The sequence below is a fragment of the Podarcis erhardii genome, assembly GCF_964252035.2.
Source record: "Podarcis erhardii genome assembly, chromosome: 2".
NCBI lineage: Eukaryota > Metazoa > Chordata > Lepidosauria > Squamata > Lacertidae > Podarcis > Podarcis erhardii.
The window spans coordinates 13,577,100-13,597,754 of record NC_138498.1 but is presented as its reverse complement, the minus strand read 5'-3'; the positions used below and the strand labels follow the sequence as shown (position 1 = coordinate 13,597,754).

General features: G+C 41.8%; 1 protein-coding gene across 2 annotated transcripts in view; it reads left to right on the top strand.

Moving 5' to 3' along the window:
- The window catches only part of VDR (vitamin D receptor), an 85,992-nt gene extending 65,625 nt beyond the window's left edge, over window positions 1-20,367 (top strand). For both annotated transcript variants that reach the window (XM_081848992.1, XM_081848991.1), the window contains 6 exons: window positions 7,510-7,694; window positions 10,683-10,794; window positions 11,113-11,275; window positions 12,325-12,476; window positions 13,534-13,650; window positions 16,251-20,367. In XM_081848992.1, the coding sequence (XP_081705118.1) occupies window positions 7,510-7,694; window positions 10,683-10,794; window positions 11,113-11,275; window positions 12,325-12,476; window positions 13,534-13,650; window positions 16,251-16,510 (989 nt within the window). In that variant the 3' untranslated portion in view covers window positions 16,511-20,367. The remainder of the gene's footprint in view (window positions 1-7,509; window positions 7,695-10,682; window positions 10,795-11,112; window positions 11,276-12,324; window positions 12,477-13,533; window positions 13,651-16,250) is intronic.
- Window positions 20,368-20,655: the final 288 nt, after the last annotated feature.

Below are 20,655 nucleotides of genomic sequence, written 5' to 3'. Positions count from 1 at the left end.
CAGAGGGGAGGGAAATCCATGTTGCCCTAGTGGGGAATCAGATTGATTACCTGGACTTGAACACATTTATGCCTTTTTGCTCCACAGCCATGCATTGCATGCAAACATAGGTCAGCAACAGGCTTGGTAGCCCTTGTGTCTGCTGTTGAACTGGTTGCAAAGTAATGATATAGTATGGACTAGCACCAGTGTTGGGTACTAGGAATCCATATGAATAATTTGAATAATTTTACTATCTCCATTGATCTGAAGATATTCTACAACATCATTTAATCTTTCATAACATATTGGTTGCCTGGGAATTTACAGTGATTCATTTCCTACGTTCTATCTTAGCACACAAGCTGTTGCAATAGGCTTTCCAGCCCTGTTCGAAATACTTACCAGTATATTTAAAGGTTTTCTTCAGAAACGTGTCCCAAAGCAAATCTTCCCCACCCCCACTTTCCTCTTTTAAGAATCTTTAAATATTTTGCATCACAGAAGGAAATAAAAACCTTTGCTCTTGCATGTTAAAAAGAAAGAAAGAATATGAGCTTGTAATTAAAAGAAAAAGGTTTGTTTTCTTGAAAAGTGTCTCTGAGTCACTTTGGAAACAGATGGCCAGAACTACTTCTAAACAACCTAATTTGACGATCAAACCTCCTGTGTACCTTGAGAGGAGGAGGAGAAGTGTTTTTTTGGGATGGTAGATCATGATTCTTGTGACTGGTTAAAGAAGCGTCAAGATGTTTTAGTGCAGGATTCCCCAAACTTGGGTGTCCAGCTGTTTGTGGACTACAGCTCCCCTCATCCAGTGCCAGTGTGGTGTGGTGGTTAAGAGCAGTAGTCTCGTAATCTAGTGAACCGGGTTTGCGTCTCCGCTCCTCCACATGCAGCTGCTGGGTGACCTTGGGCCAGTCACACTTCTCTGAAATCTCTCAGCCCCACTCACCTCACAGAGTGTTTGTTGTGGGTGAGGAAGGGAAAGGAGAATGTTAGCCGCTTTGAGACTCCTTAAAGGGAGTGAAAGGTGGGATATCAAATCCAAACTCTTCTTCTTCATCCCTTGTTAGCAGGACCAGTGGTCAGGGATGATGGGAATTGTTGTCCAAAAAGAGCTGGACACCCAAGTTTGGGGCCCCCTGCTTTAGTGCATGGGTAGCCAATGTTGTACCCTCCAGATGTTGCTAACTACAACTCCCAATCATCTGGAGGGCACCACCTTGCCTACCCTTGTTTTACAGCATTTGTCTGCTGGATAGTGCAAGCATTAACAAATAAATAAGATTAAGCGTTTCTCAGTGAGAGATTTGACTGGGATTTTCAGTAGATATCATTGATGGGCCTTGCAAAATGCTTTCTACAAAAGATACAGCATGTGGTGGTCTTAATGAGGCAGTCATTGCTTCACTGTTTTGTGGGAAGAGGAAAACTCTGGCTGGGTTCCAGAAGGAGATTAAAATGTGGAGCGTGAATTTGTCAGCATGCCTACTTTGGCTGAAGCAAAGTGCGGAAACTCCTTTGCTCTTCAGTCTCATGCAAGTGCGAATATTGAAAGCAGGTGTTTTTGTTTCTTCCGGGGAATAGAATTAAAGTTAATCCATTTGTGACAGGTGCTGTAAAGAACCTTTCCCCCTCAATTGTAAGCATTTAAACAAAGCTTATTCGTGCCAAGTGTAGTGGTAAAGAGGCTGCTAATCACCTCCTAGAAGACATTAAGAGTCTCCAAAACAAACATCGCCTCTCTGTTAACAAGTTGACGGAGTTCGTCATAAGGAGTAGATGAGGCAACCTGTAGAATCCAATCCCCATAGCCTTCCAGAAGAAAGTTTGCAATCGTGCCTTAAAAAGTGCATTAAAAAAAACAAAAACTCTTTTGACTTTAAAGCCAGATTTTAAACACACATATATGAACACCACTCCCATTCGGCTCAATCCATGAATGCTTAAGTTCTTTGCCTGTCCTCCTGCTGCTTCCCCTTCAGTCTCCCAGCCCCCACAACATTTGCTATGTATGCCCAGGGGTGTTTATTTTCCACCTAATTCATCAGTGCTCAGCCATCCAAATGTGCAGTGCACACGTTTGCAACAACTGCATGTTGAATAGAGGTGGTGCCTGAATTTGTGCAGGGGGCAGGGGCTATACCATTAAGGTTATGTCTGTAAAGAACTGAAAATGTCTTCCAAAACGGCACCCACTTAGGCGAGAGAGTCTGTGGCAAACATAATTCCCCCAGACCAAGCATAGCCAATGCGATGTTCCCCAGATGTTGTGGACTACAACTCACATCAGCTGCAGGCAGCATGGCCAGTTAGTTGGGGTGTTTGCAATAGCTACTTAGGGTCCTTAGGTACTATCACCAACACTCTTTGTCCTTGCAGTTTTGGCATGGTTTGACTTTATATTTGCCCGATCCTTTCTAAAGAATAAAAACTGGACTAAATAGCTTCCACTCAAGACAGCCAAAGCGAGAGTATTCCCACTGGAAGCTCTGTTACCCGGTGAGAGTTTGCTTCTGGTTATTTATTTAATTTATAGAGGCCTGAAGGGGTGTGCTTATTTTCCATTAAGCTAAAGGAGCTGGGGTGGGAAGGGGGGGGTGTTACTTATTGCTTTATTTGGGTTTATTTTGAGGATAAGCATAAAAAATGCTTGCACAGTTATATAACTCACAACTTAATTACCTCTCCAAATGAATGTTGGTACTCTAGCTACCTCATAGCCTTGAAACACACAGCTGGACACCACCTTGATCTTTTCGATCATTTTCAGGCATGCATAGAGTTGTGCAACTTTTGTATTGGAAAAACACTAGCGGCTAATTAACCCTCAGCCGTAAGTAGCTGCAGGCTGCATAGCAGAGCAACTTGCTTTGCATCACGCATGTATTCTGCTACAGCACATGACCTAGGTGCTTTTATTTTTCCTTGCCAGACCTCTCATTCCAAACCCCACCTTAACCGTAAAATGTTCCTTCTGCCCAGTGTCTGCAAAAACAACATCCCAGTCCTATGATGAATGCTTTCTTGTGAATTGCTACTCACTTTTTTTTTTAAGGTTGCTAGTGTCTTAGTAAAAAGCAACGTTATTGTTGGCTGCAAGTTCTTTTTCTACTGTGCTGCTGAGTTGTAGTTGCATTAAAAGGGTCTTTCAATGCTTGACTGTAGCTTTTAGTGCAGAAGAAAAATCCTACACTGAATGTGAAAATGCAAATCTCACACGTACGAATTTGGTGCTAGTTTGGCAGAAACCTGCATCAAATGAGAATCTTTTCTTGAGCTTGTATTATTACATTACACACAGAGAGTCTTGTCTCAGTGAGCCATAACCAAGAGGGCAAACTATTAAAGCAGGGCAGATTCATTGACCATTTAAACAGTGTATACATAAAGACCACATTGTAGACTAGCTGACTCCTGACAATATAGCTGCCCTGTAAATGTGACAGGCACATTGTCCTAGCCTGCACTGCCTAGTTTAAGCATGTTTCTTTTTAAGAAATGCCAAGCCCAAAGTCTCAACATGTGAGAGTGTTCATGAGACTGCTTAACTCACAGAAGGCTTGCCGGGTAAAAATAGGTGCTGTGAACTGATCCCAAGGCAAACTCTTCTTGTTGTTGAACTCTGAAACTCAACTTTACCTTTCATTTAATCTATGCATTCTGTTCCATCATTGAATACAGCAAACATAATAATAACTTGTAATTTTCTTATTTGTACCCCACCCATCTGGCTGGGTTCTGCATTCTGCACCTCTTTCAGATTTTACTATCCCTCTTCTTCTCCAATCTTCCTGCTTTCAGAATTGAGGCCAAAAACAGTTTCCTTGTTCATTGTTAGATTTACTGAAAGTAATTAAGAGGTTTTTTATATCTGGGAATCTCAGTAATAGAATCATAAAGTTGAATGCAATATAGAGTAATAATAGGTTTTATTACTGTGGTTTTAGATTAGCTCCTAGATACCAGCGTTGTTTCAGCTGCAATTATTGGATGGCCTTGAGTGAATTGCCTCAGCTTCAGATTCCTAAATCTGGGCTCTTATTAAAAAAAAAAAAAAAAAGAACAAACCAGTTTGCAGCCTGGATGTGCATTCTTACACCTTATCTAAGAGCTGCTGTATCATAATACCGATACATATTGCACAGATTTGCACATTTACTTTATTATTTCTTTTAGATGTCTCTCCTACTTTCTTTTTTTATATATATAAATAGCTTGTTGACTATATGGCATTTAGTTTAATGGGGTTGGAATATTCAGTAACCACATGTTTTCTGGTTGTAAATATGCATCAGGGTGTGGCATTGATTTCCTAGGAAACTGCAGTTTGTGATCTTTTTCCTGTAAAAATATTTCTACATGCACGTGACTAGTATTGTGCAAATTTCCCAGAAGTAATGCATGTGATTCAGAGAAAAGGGAATAATATGTCTCTGGTAAACAGCTTGCTGAGAGTTTGGTCACCCTCTTAGTTCCCTTTGAAATAAAATTCATGTGTGCCTGTGCTTTCTAAACAAGGAGCTGAGACTCTGATCTTTCACATACTTCCCTGTCTCTTAAATAGATACTATTTTGAGTAATGCATGAGGTATGTTAATCACAAATCTGACTGTATTATTTTTTATGGAGCAATAAACCATTATGTGAAATCAGACGAGATTGAAGAATAAGTGTTATGCAACATAGAGTAATATACTTTGCAGCTTGTGCCAGCCATCGACATTTTCCAGCATAACTGTTAAATATATACAGTGGTACCTCGGGTTAAGTACTTAATTCGTTCCGGAGGTCCATACTTAACCTGAAACTGTTCTTAACCTGAAGCACCACTTTAGCTAATGAGGCCTCCTGCTACTGCCGCGCCGCCGACGCACAATTTCTGTTCTCATCCTGAAGCAAAGTTCTTAACCTGAAGCACTATTTCTGGGTTAGCGGAGTCTGTAACCTGAAGCGTATGTAACCCGAGGTACCACTCTATATATCTGAGACATATTGTCTGGGCTTACCCTGTTTTTGTAGTGGGAGGGGTGGAGGAAGGAAACGAACCACCCTCATGTAACCTAATGGCTCAGAATCCTCTTCCTTCCCCAGTTCTCAGATTTTAAAGGTTTGGCCTCAGTTGTTGCTATCAGAACATAACCACAACTTAATCAAAAATGTATCAGCAACAGTTTTGAAATTGATCAGAAGTAGGCATTCCTGGAATGGGCATGATGTGTATACCCAGCTTAACTGTGTTTCTTTGGTTGCTGGAATCCTAGCAGCATTGAGACCGTTGTTATAGCAAGTTATGTGTGCTGGCCTTTTGCAAACCATAACCGGTTCTGCTCCAGCTGCAACCAAAGGATGGATCCCACCCTGACATTCTCCCTCAACAACTCATACCTGCACGCTAGCTAAGAAGATAAGAAGACTCTTAAGAGCCCTGCAATTCTAGTGTACACACACAGAGTGGCTTGAGCTGCAAAACTCAGTTTGGTGTCCTTTCATGCCTGCACATGATGCATTGCAGGCTGACCCTTGTAACACTTCTAGCGTGCAGAGGGCTTCCTAATCTCTGTCTCATTAATCCTCGCATCTGTGTTATAGGTCATTTTTTCCAGTTTCCAAGCACAGAAACTTGATTGCTCAAGGCTACCAATAGCTGAGGAGAGATATGAGCTCCAATTTCCCAGGTTCCAAGTCCAACTTTCTTTCCAGTGTGGACATCTGCCACGCTGTCATTTTGTCTCAGAGCATCTTTTTGAAATAATTTAAGTCCACCATTTTCTAATTAAGGGTTGCCAACATGGCACCAGTATCTCCTATTCTTCCCATGAAAAATCAGAAAATATCTTTTCTACAGTGTGCGAGAGAAGCTGTTTGCTCTTCCTTCTCAATACCTATTTGCACTGACTTGGCCTCTCCTACATTGAATATGCCCACATTTCATTGGATGCTAATGTTGTGAACTGAGGAAAGGTGCTAAGAATTTCTTTCTGTGAACAAGCACTGGAGTGGCTAGTGTAGGCACTTTTCACATTGAGATGGAGGACACAGCTGCACCATTTTGTAGTCCTCTCTCTTTCTTTGCTCTTGTAAATGTTGCGGCCATTTTGTGGCTTCCCCCTCGCTCCAAACAACATCTGTTTTGTGACTGCTACCTATGGCACTTTCTCATAATTCCAAATGTGTTCACTGGTCCAAAAAGGTTGCCATGTCCCAACCGCAGAGGCATTCTTTAACAATCCAAGTGATACAAAATGAGTATCCAAAATAATCCTGGATTAAGGTGTGCTGTGGCTACAGAGATACCATGTAATTCCTCCGAACATGTATGCAATCATTGAAACAACCAGAGCTAATTAACCCATCTGATTTGAAGAGCAGACAAGACACACCTGCCCACTTTATGTACAAAATAATGTGTGGTGTGGTCACTCTGCATGCAAGTCCATTTTCTTGCAGACCTTCAAATCTTACTCCACAGAACATGCACAGGGTATTTCCCATCTTGTATTTAAAAAGCAGCATATTGTGAAATTCGGCTGAAATTTGTGTATTTTTGCACACCAAAGCACTTCATGTTCCTGCAGCTTCTTCTCCATAACAGTCACACCAGTCTGCTTGGAGTTAACTTTGATTCTACTGAATTGTTTGGTCACCACCTCTTGTCTCTCTTCGCTGAAAATATTCCCGATAGCCTATTAATGTCACACAACTTGTGTGAACATCTGTAGCAGCCCCTCTTTACTCAACAGTAGTTGCCTTCCCACCAGCACGAATTTACATGCACGGTAACTGCAAGGCCTACACAGGTTGCAAAACTTTGTTTTTTCTGATAGCGTTCTGACACAAGAGGCCACGGGGTCCTCTGAAATGACCTCTTCCTATCCTGAAATGCTCAAAATGTTGGTATTGGTAGCCCTAATGCCACAATACTCAGCGATGGAAATATATCCACAAACTTTCAGTTGCTTGATGTTCAAGGAGTTGCGCTGCACTGTTCCACTAGTTATTTACAGCTGTATACATGGAAAATGCATTGCCCATTTTGGAGTGTGCATCATTGTACTATACAAGGGAAAGAAATGCTGTTGGCTTTCTGTTTCCTTGACATCTGTGAGATGCATATGAACATAAGAAGAGCTTGCTGGATCATTCCAGCGGCCCATCTAGCTCAGTTTCCTGTTCTCACAGTGGCTATCAGATGCAGTCATGGGTATGAGTCTTGACTGGGCCATGCGCACTTAAGAGATAGGTTTCTGTGACCAGCAAGCATCTTGCTTAGATGTGTAGCATGCAAATGTTGCTCCTGCTTGGCAAATGAGTTGTGAACATTTCATGAAGTTTAAAGGTTCACCAATTGTCATTGGTTTTCTTGTCTGTTCAGTTATTTGTTCTCTTCTCAGACGTTAGTGTCACCGTACTAATCACTCCGAGTCTTTATAAAAGACTGCCCTGGAGTTACTTAACTCTTCGGCTTGTCCTAGCAGATGGATTCTAAGTGTTAAATGTGTTTGGCATCTCTCCATCTGTTGACAGTTATTCTGACAGATGAAGAAGTTCAGAGGAAAAGAGAGATGATAATGAAGAGGAAGGAAGAGGAAGCCCTGAAAGAGAGCCTAAAGCCCAAATTGTTGGAGGAGCAACAGCGGACCATCGATATCCTCCTGGAAGCCCACCGCAAGACCTATGATTCCACGTACTCTGATTTCAACCAATTCCGGGTAAGCTTCAGGCCCCACTTTCCTTCTAACTTCATTACGGCTGTGACTAGTAGGACATCTGCTGGTGGAATAAGTAAATTGAAGCAGTAGTTCTGAATCAGCGAAACCTTTGCTCCCTTCTCACTTGGAAGAAAGTAACATGCAGCCTGCAAACTGAAGCCAGTTAGGTAGACCCGTAATCTACCTGCTGTGAGTGAACTACAGTCATACCTCGGGTAAAATGTGCTTCAGGTTGAGTGTTTTCATGTTATGCTCTGCGGCGACCCGGAAGTAACGGAGCGTGTTACTTCCAGGTTTTGCCGCTCTCGCATGCACAGACACTCAAAATGACCCGCGCACACACAGTCGCGGGTTGCATTCGCTTCAGGATGCAAACGGGGCTCCGGAACAGATCCCGTTCGCATCCAGAGGTACCACTGTATATGATATTTCCTTACCTTTGCCTTTGGAACTGGCAGGTGGTGCTGTGGTCTAAACCACTGAGCCTTGGGCTTGCCGACCAGAAGGTCGGCGGTTTGAATCCCTGCAACGGGGTGAGCTCCGATTGCTTGGTCCCAGCTCCTTCCCACCTAGCAGTTCAAAAGCACATCAAAGTGCAAGTAGATAAATAGGTACCACTCCAGCAGGAAATAAATGGTGTTTCCGTACGCTTCTCTGGTTCGCCAGAAGCAGCTTAGTCATGCTGGCCACATGACCCAGAAGCTGTCTGCGGACAAACGCCGGCTCCCTTGGCCAGTAAAGCGAGATGAGCGCCGCAACCCTAGAGTCAGGGTCCCTTTACCTTTACCTTTAAGAGAAGCTTTTGAAACATTGGCATTCATAATTTTTTTTGGTGCCTTGTCAAATGCCATAATTAACATGTGCGCTGAATCAATATGATCTGGTTGCGGGTGAGGTGCTTTCAAATCTCATAGCCTCTGAGCCTGCTGCTTGTTTTTGAAGGCCTAATTGTGAAGCCACTTATTCCATTGGACGGTGTGGATACCAGAATGCCAGGCTTCTGGTGGGCGGGTGTACCATTTAGCCACCTGTTGGCACATCTTCCTAAGCTGCACTCACGTCCTGAAACAGCTGTTTTCCTCAGTTCTGAGGAAGAAAGAGCAGGGAGGAGAAAGCACTTGTGGCTGAGGCAGCCACAACTCCTTCCTGTTTGGTAAGAAGTAGTGAAACAGCTGGGAACTAGAGCTCAGCTTTGGGGTTTGAGTGACGCACGTAAGAGCTAGGGAGAAGGGCTGGGGCAGAGAGAGAAGTGGGGGAAAGAGAATCAGCTCTGTCTGACTCATGGTTTTGACAACTTGGAGCTGGTAACACTTGTTGTTTTGTACTACTTCCCAATAGACTTCCGCCTCTCCTCTCTCTGCCAGCTGATAATATTCTAAGCAAAACAAATGTCTCCACCATGGGATTATCACCTCCAAGTACCCTTCAGCTCCTGGCCCCACCCTGAAAATGACACAAATGTGATAATTAAATATCTTACACGATGTGAGTTGGCATTTGCAGATGCCTTTTCAATGTTCACATATATAAGATGCTAAATACATCAAATCATATTTGCTGTGGCTTTCTTTTTTCTTTTTTTAAATAATTTTTATTAACAGGCTAATCACATCACATTATCCAAATCACATTAGTTCCAAATTATATAGCCAAATTTTAAATTTTGTTGGGGGTACCCATACATCAAGCTCCGCACGAGTCCAAAACTCCAAACGAGTCCAAACATCACTTACATTACTGCTTTAATTAGACAGTTCTATCCAGTTCAATCCAGATAGTCCTTTATTACTTTCTTTCTCTTCTTGTTGTTATCGTATATTCCTTTCTTTGCGATCTCTGATAATTTTCACAAGCCGATTGAAAACAGGCATCCTCTGTGTGGGTTTTGTACTCTCCAAAGATCATATCGCTCAGGGACAGCCTCTGTTCAACGCTTCCATAAAAAAAAAAAAATCTTCGGTCTGTCCTTTACTTTTCTCAGGCTTGCCAAATAAATCAAATGAATCAGGAGGCTCTGTCAGGTCAAGCTTGCGTTCCAACATTCCTTCTCTTTTGAATGATCCTGATTCTCTTCCCCCTGTCCTTCTTTCTCTGGCAACCCTGTCTTGGCGAGACGCCATTTTTTAACTGCGTCATAAAAAATTTCCTCTTTCTCACCGTTCACCAATCCTCTCTCCTGTTATAATCCATCCCACACAGTTCTTGAATTCCTGCTTGTGATTAGTAAAAACGCAAAGATCTTATTTCTATCTGGGGTGAAGGGTTATTAATATCACATCGTGCAAAGAAAAAAAAAGTTTTTTCCTCCACCCCCCCTTCATTCCAAACATACAGTCTCCTAGTGGTGATTTATCAGAAGATTTACTTATCCATCCGTCACTCCCGCATATTTACTGTGGCTTTCTGGCTCATAACATGCTTTCTCTCTCTCTCTCTCTCTGTGTGTGTGTGTGTGTGTGCTTTCTAAGTCTGCCTTTCTACATTACCGTAGAAATTAGCCATGTTGGGGCAAAATCATGGTACATCAGAAACATTTTTACCTAGGGGGAACCGTTAAGCTTAAGGAAATGGGTTGACAGGGTAAAGGAATTAGGCAAAATTTAAAAGAAGTCAAACATAGTGGGTGGGAGTTTCTAAGAGTATTCTGTATCAATCTGGCCCCAGTTCCCATTTAGTTCATTGGTGGAAAAGCTCTAAGGATATTTTAGAGATGTAAAACCAGTGCTTATTTTGTGAATCTAAGTTTGGCCTCATTGAGGGGCAGTATTTCAATATGAGTAGGAAAATGAGAGTACCCCTAAACATTTATATATTTTTTTTAGAAAAAAGCACTGTGTAAAACCATTCTTTTTTCCTTAGCAAGGGGCCCTTGTCAGTGCACAAATTTACCAGCAAATAGAACTAACGTGTTGGGGTCAGGTCAGACCGAGATGTTATTTGAAAAGAGCAATTGACAAATAGTTGGAATGGTACCCTTTTTTGTTTCAGCCTCCTGTGAGACTTGATTCAGGCAGAAGAAGCACAAGCAGATCTTCCTCTCTTATGTCACAAGGTTTCTCTTCTTCAGAAGACTCTTCAGACACTTTCAGCTCTTCCCCAGGTAATGTGAAGATTGCCAAATGACCTCCAGGCCCACAGCAAACAAATCCAGGAATGTTATCTCCAGCTATGCATCTGTTTTCTCATCTGCCAGATTCAGTTTCCCGTTGTCTTGTAGATCAGAGCTCCTTAGGTTGCACAGCCCACCCCCTCTCATCTTGTGGCTCAGTTGCTGAACTTGAATCCTCCTTCACAGAAACCTTTAATAAATTTGTTAGAGCTGGCTTTTTAAAGCCTTAACTTTTGATTTAAAAAACAAAAAAAGCCCTACATCTGAAATTAAAATTTTAATCTGTGTGCTTTCCCCTCTGTCTTGCAGAGCCCAGGATGTTATCGAATGTGGAACTCAGTGATGACAGCGATGAAAGTGCAACCATGTCCATGGACTTCTCACACCTCTCTATGCTGCCTCACGTGGCCGACCTTGTTAGCTACAGCATCCAAAAAGTGATTGGATTTGCAAAAATGATTCCAGGGTTCAAGTAAGGATGCTTGCTTTGGTTTTTTCAGAATGGTTCTATGCGTTTTCTTTCCCTTGAATGTATTTGTGTGTGTGTTTTAATACATTCGTTTTAAAAATTGTACCACATCACACAGCTTCCAGAAGGAGACTTCTGGGTTGGTTGCAACAAAAATAAAAAATTGAAAACTAAACAGTGTCAATAAAAACATACAGGAAATCATTTCCCCAGGAGAACGGTATTTTTCAACTCAATAAGTTTAGGAACTTAGAATACATTTTCCCAGCTACCTTCTATCTGGACATAATTTGAGTAAATCCTTCAATATGGCTGTGAGCCAGAACATCAATGTCATTAATGCTTCTGCTTCTCGCTCTCCTCATCCATTTAGCCTGCAGTAAGGTTGCTTATTAAGAAATCTCGTTGTAAATTGAGCATTAATGGAGCTGTTACATGATCACTCTGACACATGGCTCAGTTGAATGAGGATTTCCTCAGCTTCTATCTGCCCGCACATTGCAGGATGTGCATCAGTTATGACTTGACATGATTGAACTTAAGCTGTTCCTATCTACTGGGCAGCACTGCACTCCCACAATGAAGAGCAATGGTCATGTCAAGCTGGGAAATTTAACTGGGCTCATAGTTGGAGTTTATGAGTTGTGCATGGATTACTCCGCACTTGATGGCTCTTAACCCAATATGTGGGCTATTTACATTGAAAAGTGTTGTACAAGAATTGGGGGATACAATTCACATATGCTACAGTCAATGTGTTATGGGCACAAATGGGTGAACCAATCCATAGTATAAATAAAATTATTATTATAGTGTGTTGCACATGGTTCTTCAGAGGAGACTGGAGGCTGACATTCAGAGGGTTGAGTAAATGAGATCAGTGAAATGATGAAGTGCACAATTGTTCACTGAGGGAGCTCCTTTGAGTATCACACAGCAAACTGTAGCGCTGGAAGGAAGCAAATAATCAGTTCTAACCCCTATATAATGGAGTGTTATGATGCTGGATGCTTTGAGGTTTCAGATATATATTTTCTCTTCCCTAAATGTAGAGATCTAACAGCAGAGGACCAGATTGCTCTACTGAAATCCAGCGTCATTGAAGTAATTATGCTCCGTTCAAATCAGTCATTTTCACTGGACGATATGTCTTGGACCTGTGGCAGCAATGACTTCAAATACAAAATCAGCGATGTCACTCAAGGTACAGTAGTTTCAGGTGTGAATGTTATAAGATTCCAGTCAAGCACAAGGCTGCTCTGGAGCAGCCACCGAAATGAGCTTGTCTCATATTGATTTGCTTACAATTAATATTAGGTATCATTATCCCTAGAAGATACAACTCAAGGCCTACAGAAGGCCAAAGTAATGCAAAAGTTAGGATAAGTACAATCCGTGAGGTAGTGGTCCAATGATTTGCTTAATTTATTGATTAAAATATTTATATATTGCTTTTTGGGTTGTGCAAAATGGTTTGCAAAATATAAGCTGGGTGCCTGTTTCAGCATTCAGACAACCACTTTGCCATCTCTGTTCTCCACCCGCAGAAAGTCAAAAGTAACTTCTCCAACATGGAGAAGGTGGGAAGTTCAAAAAGCAATCATATAAATTGGTCCTTATAAGTAAAGGGTGAATTGTCAGTTTGGGTATTCTGTTCACATCAACAACTGAAGTGCCGGCAGCCCATCATATCCATCATATTTATAATTCTCAAACCCCTAGTTATTTGAAGATGCCGTGGCACTTGCAAAATGGAGCCAAAGTTACAGAATTGGAGGTGTCAGAATGTATCATTGCTAGCCAACCCTGAAATGGCCGGGAGATAATTTAGTGAAATCATGCCTAAGTGACTTGCAGGCAGACTATGCTTCATTTTGATGGAGGGAGTGTACAAACACCAGCTCTTGCATCAGAAGGGAAAGCTCTTGACCCTTCATAGTTTCTGAACGTGTGAGTAAAAATGGTAACAAGGCATCTGAAAATATATATTCTTTGTACAGCCTTGGCACTCATTTTGTACCCGAACAGATGTGGAAGTTTTCAGGACTAGAGCATTTCCTGTTCTGAAAGGATAGTATTATCATGCCAACTGAGCACGAGCTAGCTCGTCTCTTTTGTGAGGTCTCCAGGCAGGATTGGCTGACCAGTCCACGTGTGAATTTATCTTTAATTTTGCTTCTTGCTCTGTTTCACGTTAGCTGATAAATCTATCAAGAATCTAGAGCCTGCCTCTCAAAAGGGTTTTTATGTTTCTGTTTCAGCTGGGCATAGCCTGGACTTGCTTGAGCCCCTTGTTAAATTTCAGATCAACCTGAAAAAGCTGAACCTGCATGAAGAAGAACATGTTCTCCTCATGGCCATCTGCATCCTTTCTCCTGGTAAGAGAAACTTTTGCCTTTTCCGGCTGTGTTTTAATTGTAGATTAAAACCAGCACCAACCACGGGTGGCATCTACAAGCCAGCCACTTCTGGGATATAATTTCTATATAGGAAATAACATGCACAGTGGTGTATGCTGTCCTGTGTGAAAAGAATGCAAGCATCTACTTCGCCACAATTACATTTTGAGTGATGGGTATACATGGAAGGAAAAATATAAGCCATAAGATTGCATTTGTTCTGTGGTTTTTTACTATCCCTTCCACAGAGCAGAACAAATGTTTCCTTAAAGGTGAAGATAAAGGGACCCCTGACCATTAGGTCCAGTCGCAGACTCTGGGGTTGCAGCGCTCATCTCGCTTTATTGGCCGAGGGAGCCGGTGTACAGCTTCCAGGTCATGTGGCCAGCATGACTAAGCCGCTTCTGGCGAACCAGAGCAGCGCACGGAAACGCCGTTTACCTTCCGGCCAGAGCAGTACCTATTTATCTGCTTGCACTTTGACGTGCTTTCGAACTGCTATCCTTACCCTTTGGCAAATACTGAGAAGCTGTAGCCTCCTTCACTGATCATTCTGGAGTCTTTGCTACTCTTTTATTATGATTATTCAGGATCCTAATCATTTGTTGACACTTAGGGAGGGGAGAGGAATTCTCTTCATTTTGCATTCATAGGCAAATCTACCCAATTTGCACTTTCCCTTTTTTTTTTTAATGATATTTATTAAGGCTTTTTTTAATACAATACATAAAAATAAAACAGTGTAACATATATCTCAACATAGTTTCACCACTTCTTTGGACTTCCTCTCATCTCCCGCTCCTACCTTCATTCCAATAAAATTTTGCCAGCAATTTATCATCTTAATTCCACTCTTATTATCTAACTTTCTAATCTCCAACACCCTATGACCAAATCTTAGTAGATTAAATATAATCTAGTAATTGTTCAAAAAAAATTTAAATTCTTAAATAGCTTATCCTCATAACTCCATTCTAGTTTAGTGGTGCCAAATTATTTATGATCCAGCATCCTTCTTAACATTCAACCAAGTTACAATGTTTTTGCAAATAAGTCTTGAATTTCTTCCAGTCTTCTTCCATCCTCTCCTCTCCCAGGTCTCGGATTCTGCCAATTTGCACTTTCCCATACAACACACAAACTGAAACATAGCCATCCTTCAAAATCTGTGTGACTCCACAAATTTTGCAATAAAATTATCCAGCCAAGTAACATGTGCAGGAATGCAAATAAATACAAATACCTTTATTGGCATTACGAGTTAAAACATTTCAAAACACTAGGATAAATTTAAAAGGGACAGGGGTGAGGCTGTCGAGGATCACAAGGTACTCAATTGTTCTGCTTCACCCTGTCTATTCCCTAGAGGGATAATTCATTAAGCACCTTTTCGGGTAAGATGGAGGTTAAAAAGGAAGCCACTGGGGCAGTAACATCCTTGTCCCTATCCACTAGGCTTTCCCTTCTAGCTGTGGGTCGCAAGAATGCATATACTAGGGTAAAGTGTGCATGTGTCAGTGAAAATAACATATAAAAATGCATTATGCTAGGGAAACTTGTTTTGCAGAAATGTTTACATTACGTAAAAATTGCAAAAGAAGTATATTAGGAGAAATTTGTAGCAAATTTCTGATGAATTTCCACAATGACTTCTTGTAAAAATAAAAATGCAAACTGATGTGGAAATGTGGAGAACTGAATTTAACTACTTCTGATTTTCTACTAGTTTGTTTCCTTAGCACACAAAGCTGAGGAAATGGAGTCTGCTGAAGTAGGGCCTCATTTTGAGCGGCTGCTTTTTCCTGAACATCCAAGGGGGAATCAGCCATTTGCCTGACAGCACAGGGAGGTGCTTCAACATCATCAGCACCTAGCCTCCCGCTCTCCCTTATTTTTAAAAATGTTGCTAGAATGTTGGGATTGCAACGAATGAGCAGCAGAACCCCTGGAGTTTTCCTTGCCAGAAGCACAAGGCAAGAAAAAGTCCGGCAAGTGGTGCAAGGGGTCTCTTTTGCTGCCTACACAACAGGGGTGGGGAGCCTCCAGAAGCCAAATTCAGTTATCGAGGCCTCTCTGTCTGCCCTGTCCCTGCTCCGCATCTTCTCTGAGTATTTTTGCCTGGGCTGGAATGCTTCCTTGAACCAGGGATGGTGCCACTTGCTTGCTCATTTTTCCCCCATGCAAAAGAGACCTGGGCTGATATCTTCCGCTGCTTTATTTTAGCAGAAATAAAACATGGTATTTCACGATCCTCAGATCTTAATACTCCATTTCACACCTCTGCTTTTGGCACATGGCATGAAACGTCTTAGAGGATGTGTGAGTGTAACTGCAAATTCAGCAATGTTTTGTAGATTTTTAAGAGCCGAGTTGGTAGCTCTGAGAGTAGTTGTGGGGATGCCCATAATAGGAAACTAGCATCAGACAGCATGGGCCGATTGTTGGGAACTAGTATTCAGAAGACAAAAGAGGGGGAAAAACAAACTTAACCACAAGTAGAGGGAACAGAAGACTCTTGTTGTTTTTGTCTTTTTGCCTACCCTGGTCACTGGAGGTGTGTTTATGTTTTCTGTTCATAGACCGCCCTGGGGTTCAGGACACTGCTCTGGTGGAGTCCATCCAAGATCATCTTTCAGCTATCCTGCAGACATACATTCTCTGCCGACACCCTCCTCCAGGCAACCGCTTGCTCTATCCCAAGATGATCCAGAAACTTGCAGACCTCCGGAGCCTGAACGAGGAGCATTCCAAGCAATATCGCTGCCTCTCCTTTCTTCCGGAGCACAGCATGCAGCTCACTCCTCTGGTCCTCGAAGTCTTTGGCAATGAGATCTCCTGACTCCGTGACTGGGAATGAAACGTGTTGAAGTAAAGGGAGAAGTCAGCCCAGCTTCCCGCTGGTGGCAAACTGAGAGCTTTGGCCCAAGTTGAAGTTCTGTATATTTTGTCGGCAAGAGTTTTGATTTTTTTTCTCCTTTCCACACTACCAGAGGGACTGCGTTGTTTGTATATCTTCAGCCTCATATTTTGCATTGCTGCTGAGCAGCAATTCGCAAGCTAGCCCCTTCTCTCCTGCCTATCAAAACTAAAGAGCTTTCTCACTTCTTGCTTTGCCAGGATGAAACCGCTTGTTGCTTTCTTCAATGTTGAGCTTTTCAAGCCAGCAACTGAAACGTCTGTGCTGTGTCTTAAATGGAAGGTGAATGGTTGAATAACAACTGGTGGAGTTTAAGATTTGTGATGGATTGGACATGGGATACTCTTTCTTTTAACACGTTGAGAGCTTTTGGTTCAGAATGACTGTAACATGCAGGGAAGAGTAACTGTTATTCTTGGTGCAAAATGTCAACTCCCCTCACCTCTCATAATTTTCTGCCAAACCTCAGAGCTCTTAAGTACTAGAAAAAGTATTTATTAACCTAAGAATAAACAGGAAAAACACAGGCTGTGTACACATTACCAGCTTAAAATGCAGCTAGGTTGCTCTTTTCCTTAATTTGGATCAAAGGTGATTTGGGGGGAAATGCATCAAAATGCAGGAGAGATGGAAGAGAGATACGGATTAAGATAATATCGTATGTACACCTCTTCCGAAACCAGTGGTGGGAGTGCATTGGCTGCAGAGTAAAATGGGGGGGGGGGGTGTACACAGCCAAGTTTACAGGAATAAATAACCTGTGTCATCTTTCTGACTTTTTTTTTAGTGTGTATAAATGTGCCTGGCACATTGTTGTCACTAAATAAATTTGTAATGGGAGGAAAATTATATTTGGCCTGTGACCTGGTGTAGACACTCTGGGAGTTGACTTCCTAAAAGCCAAGCCCCTGCCTGGAGCACAGCCTTGTTTCCCAAGAAATAAGCTTGCTAACAACTCATGTCCTGTTTGCAGCGTTAGATTTACACTGTTTCAAGCACGGCCAGCTGCCAAGAGGAGTACAGAACTGGCTTCTCATCTAGCCAGCAGGCTTGAGTTTGTTCAGGATCACATTGGGTTACTTTGGAGTGGCAAGGGGAAAGCCCCGTTTATCAAGATAAGCCACATGCAAAGTAGCACCTAAAATATTCCAGCCATCATATTGAGAAGTACTCTGCAGAGGTGATTTTCAGATATCTCCATGCTGGAGCCATAATCAGCCCTTAGTAACACTCAGGGAGGCTGAAAGTGACATTTTGTGAGTTTGACTACTGTATATGACCTCTGGAAAAACAAAGCACATGTGAACTGTGTGCTGAAAAGGGAAGTAATTCATTGCCAATATTAAAATAATTTCTTTGCAGAGAACGTGCTTGGGATATTTAGTTGTAGCTTCATTGGTCCCACAGAATCCAAAGTAAGATTGGAGGATACATAGCTAATAATTGCACAAAACAGAAATGTAAAATGAACTGTCAACAACAGAGAGAGAGCAAAGATGAATATAGATGTTCTCTCCTAGACGCTTGATAGTGGCCTATTCATCAAATGTACTACTCTCTTCAAACACATAGCGTACATTCACCAATGTGTTATTGTATTTGTGTGGGGTTTTTTATTCCTGCAATAGCTGCAATTTGCACACTGTATACACAGCTACAGATTGTCACTTAAAATGTCTGGTGAGATGATGAGAAATCAGTTCCGTGAATAAAGGAAGGTCACATTGAACCCCTTAGTTTAACAAATCCTTTGGGGTTGTGCTGGTAGGGTTGTGCATATGGGAATAAAGGAAGGGAGCTTCCTTTTTTTGGATTGAAATCTCCCTCTTGCTCACTAGGTGTCAGTAGGGTAATAGGGTAGGGTAGAAAGTAATTATGGTGCAAAGTGCCTTGAGTCTGCTCCAGAGCAATGAATCGGTTCCTCCCAAAGTTATGGCTAGATTCTTTTACTCTAAAATTAGTCTTAATTACTAGGATTTGGTAGGATTCATCAAAGTCTTTAACTTCCTTCTATGCTCGTTGGAGAGTTGGCACAAGGGCAGCCCACCCACATGGAGTAAGTCTGTGGTGTCCCCCCCCCCCCCACCTCCCAGCAGTACAACTATTTCCCTTTTCACAGACCTCTGCAGCCTGGCAGTGGGGGCGAAAAGAAAGTACCCATTTGCTTCATGTATCTTTAGATAGATAGGCTTGTAATCCAAGCCTTCCAAACTCATTTTCGAAGCCCACTTGAGTTGCAGGGGCAAATATCAGCCGCTTTATTCAGTTCCTTCAGAAAGGCTTGTCAAACGTTTTAAACAAAACAGATATTTTAGGGTTTTTGGGATACCGTAGTGGCATTTGCAACCTGACTTTGCATGTAAGCATACAGCCACTTACATGGTTAGCAGTGTTTCGGCCTCATGCTGTCGCCATGAGTGCCATAAGGTTTGAAAGGGAGATGTGCATCTGCGCGCACACGGTGGGCATGCGCCAGGGAGTTGTGGCAATTCCCTGGCATGCGCTGCTGTGCTGAAAGATGCCCAGCTGCTTATCCAGGAGAACATTATTGAGTGGATGCACTTTGCAAAGCCTGCCCGCGTCCCAAAATGTGAGAAGCAGCTGTGCTAAGTTAGAGGGCACCTAAGTTAGAGGGCACCTCTGAGAGAGGTTTCTGTGTGTAGCTTTGCTTGTTAGGCTTATTTGCAAGGGGGAACTTAGCAGTTCCTTGCCATTCTTTCTTTGGTTAAGGGATGGAGGGAGAGTGGGACTTGCCTGAAACAAAAAGGCATATAACATTTGTAGGAATCAGAGTCTTAGGTGCGAGATTTCCATCCTGTCTCAGGAAATAACCCTCAAGCCTAAAGGGATGGAGGTAACAATATGCTTGTTCTGTCAATGTGGAGACGAGTGGAACCTAACATCCTCCTCCAACCCATGTGTTATTTTAAACTGCTTGTAGAAGAGCTAACCCTGGGTTATTTTTTAAAGTCAAGACAACTCTTAGTTCTATTGTGAATCTTTCGCACAGATCTATTGCTGTTTTTCCTCTTATTCTTTTTTTTAAAAGAAGGTTTTCGGAGGGTTGTCTTTTGGTTGTCTGCCCTAAGCCATGAGGATAGAAGACTGTTTGCAATCATTGGAAAACAAACCAGGCCACTGTCTTTTCCCAGTAGTTTGGGAGAGTGGTTTAGATACCCGGCTCCTGTGTTAAATCCATTAATGATGCCTATGCTGAACAATTTGCACCAGGTTTTGTGGTATAATTGAATGTGTAAATAGCTATTTAATATGGGTTGAAGATGGTCTATTGTAAAATGTAAATTGGATTTTAGACATTTTAAGGACAATGATATTTGAATCATAGCTGCTCTTTTTTCAGAGATGCTGGGGTTTATTTTTGCCAAGTCTGCATGTGAAAGCCAAACCTGTACAATAAGAGAGGAGTAGCTTCTTTCCAAATGTGAAACACAAATCATCTCTTGTTGCCTTGTGTAATTTAAATCATGCAATGCACTTTATAAAAAAATCAGTAGAATTATTTAAAGAGACAAATCTATATTTTAATTATAGTGGTGGTAAATATGATGAAGACCTAGAGGCGAATGCTATCTTTTTATTCCTCTGTACATCTTTGGGCTTTTTTTCTAATGGATAAATAGATCTAATATTTAAAAAACCAAAACCTATTCCAGAGCTTTATTGACAGGACAAAGAATGATTGAATACTGTTTTCGTAGTTGTAAGTGTAGAATGCTGTTACCTTATTAATAAAAACGTACTGCTTTGTGAGAAGAAAATTATTTCACTTGAGTGATTTACTTACATATTATACATGTCTGCTCAGAATTAAATCCCATTGAGTTTAGTGGGGCTTACTCTCCCAGACAAGTAGAATAGGATTGCTACTTCATTCTCTCTGGGATGAAGTTGAGCTGCTCATAGCCAGGTTTTTAAAAGCAGGTTTCCTGGCTGCACCAATTCCCCATTATATACCCCACACTTCAAAGAAGAAAATCCAAATGTACACAGAGCTTTGCTCCACTCTTGCACCGGTCGTGGTGGTGTCTCCATAGGAGTCTGTAGTT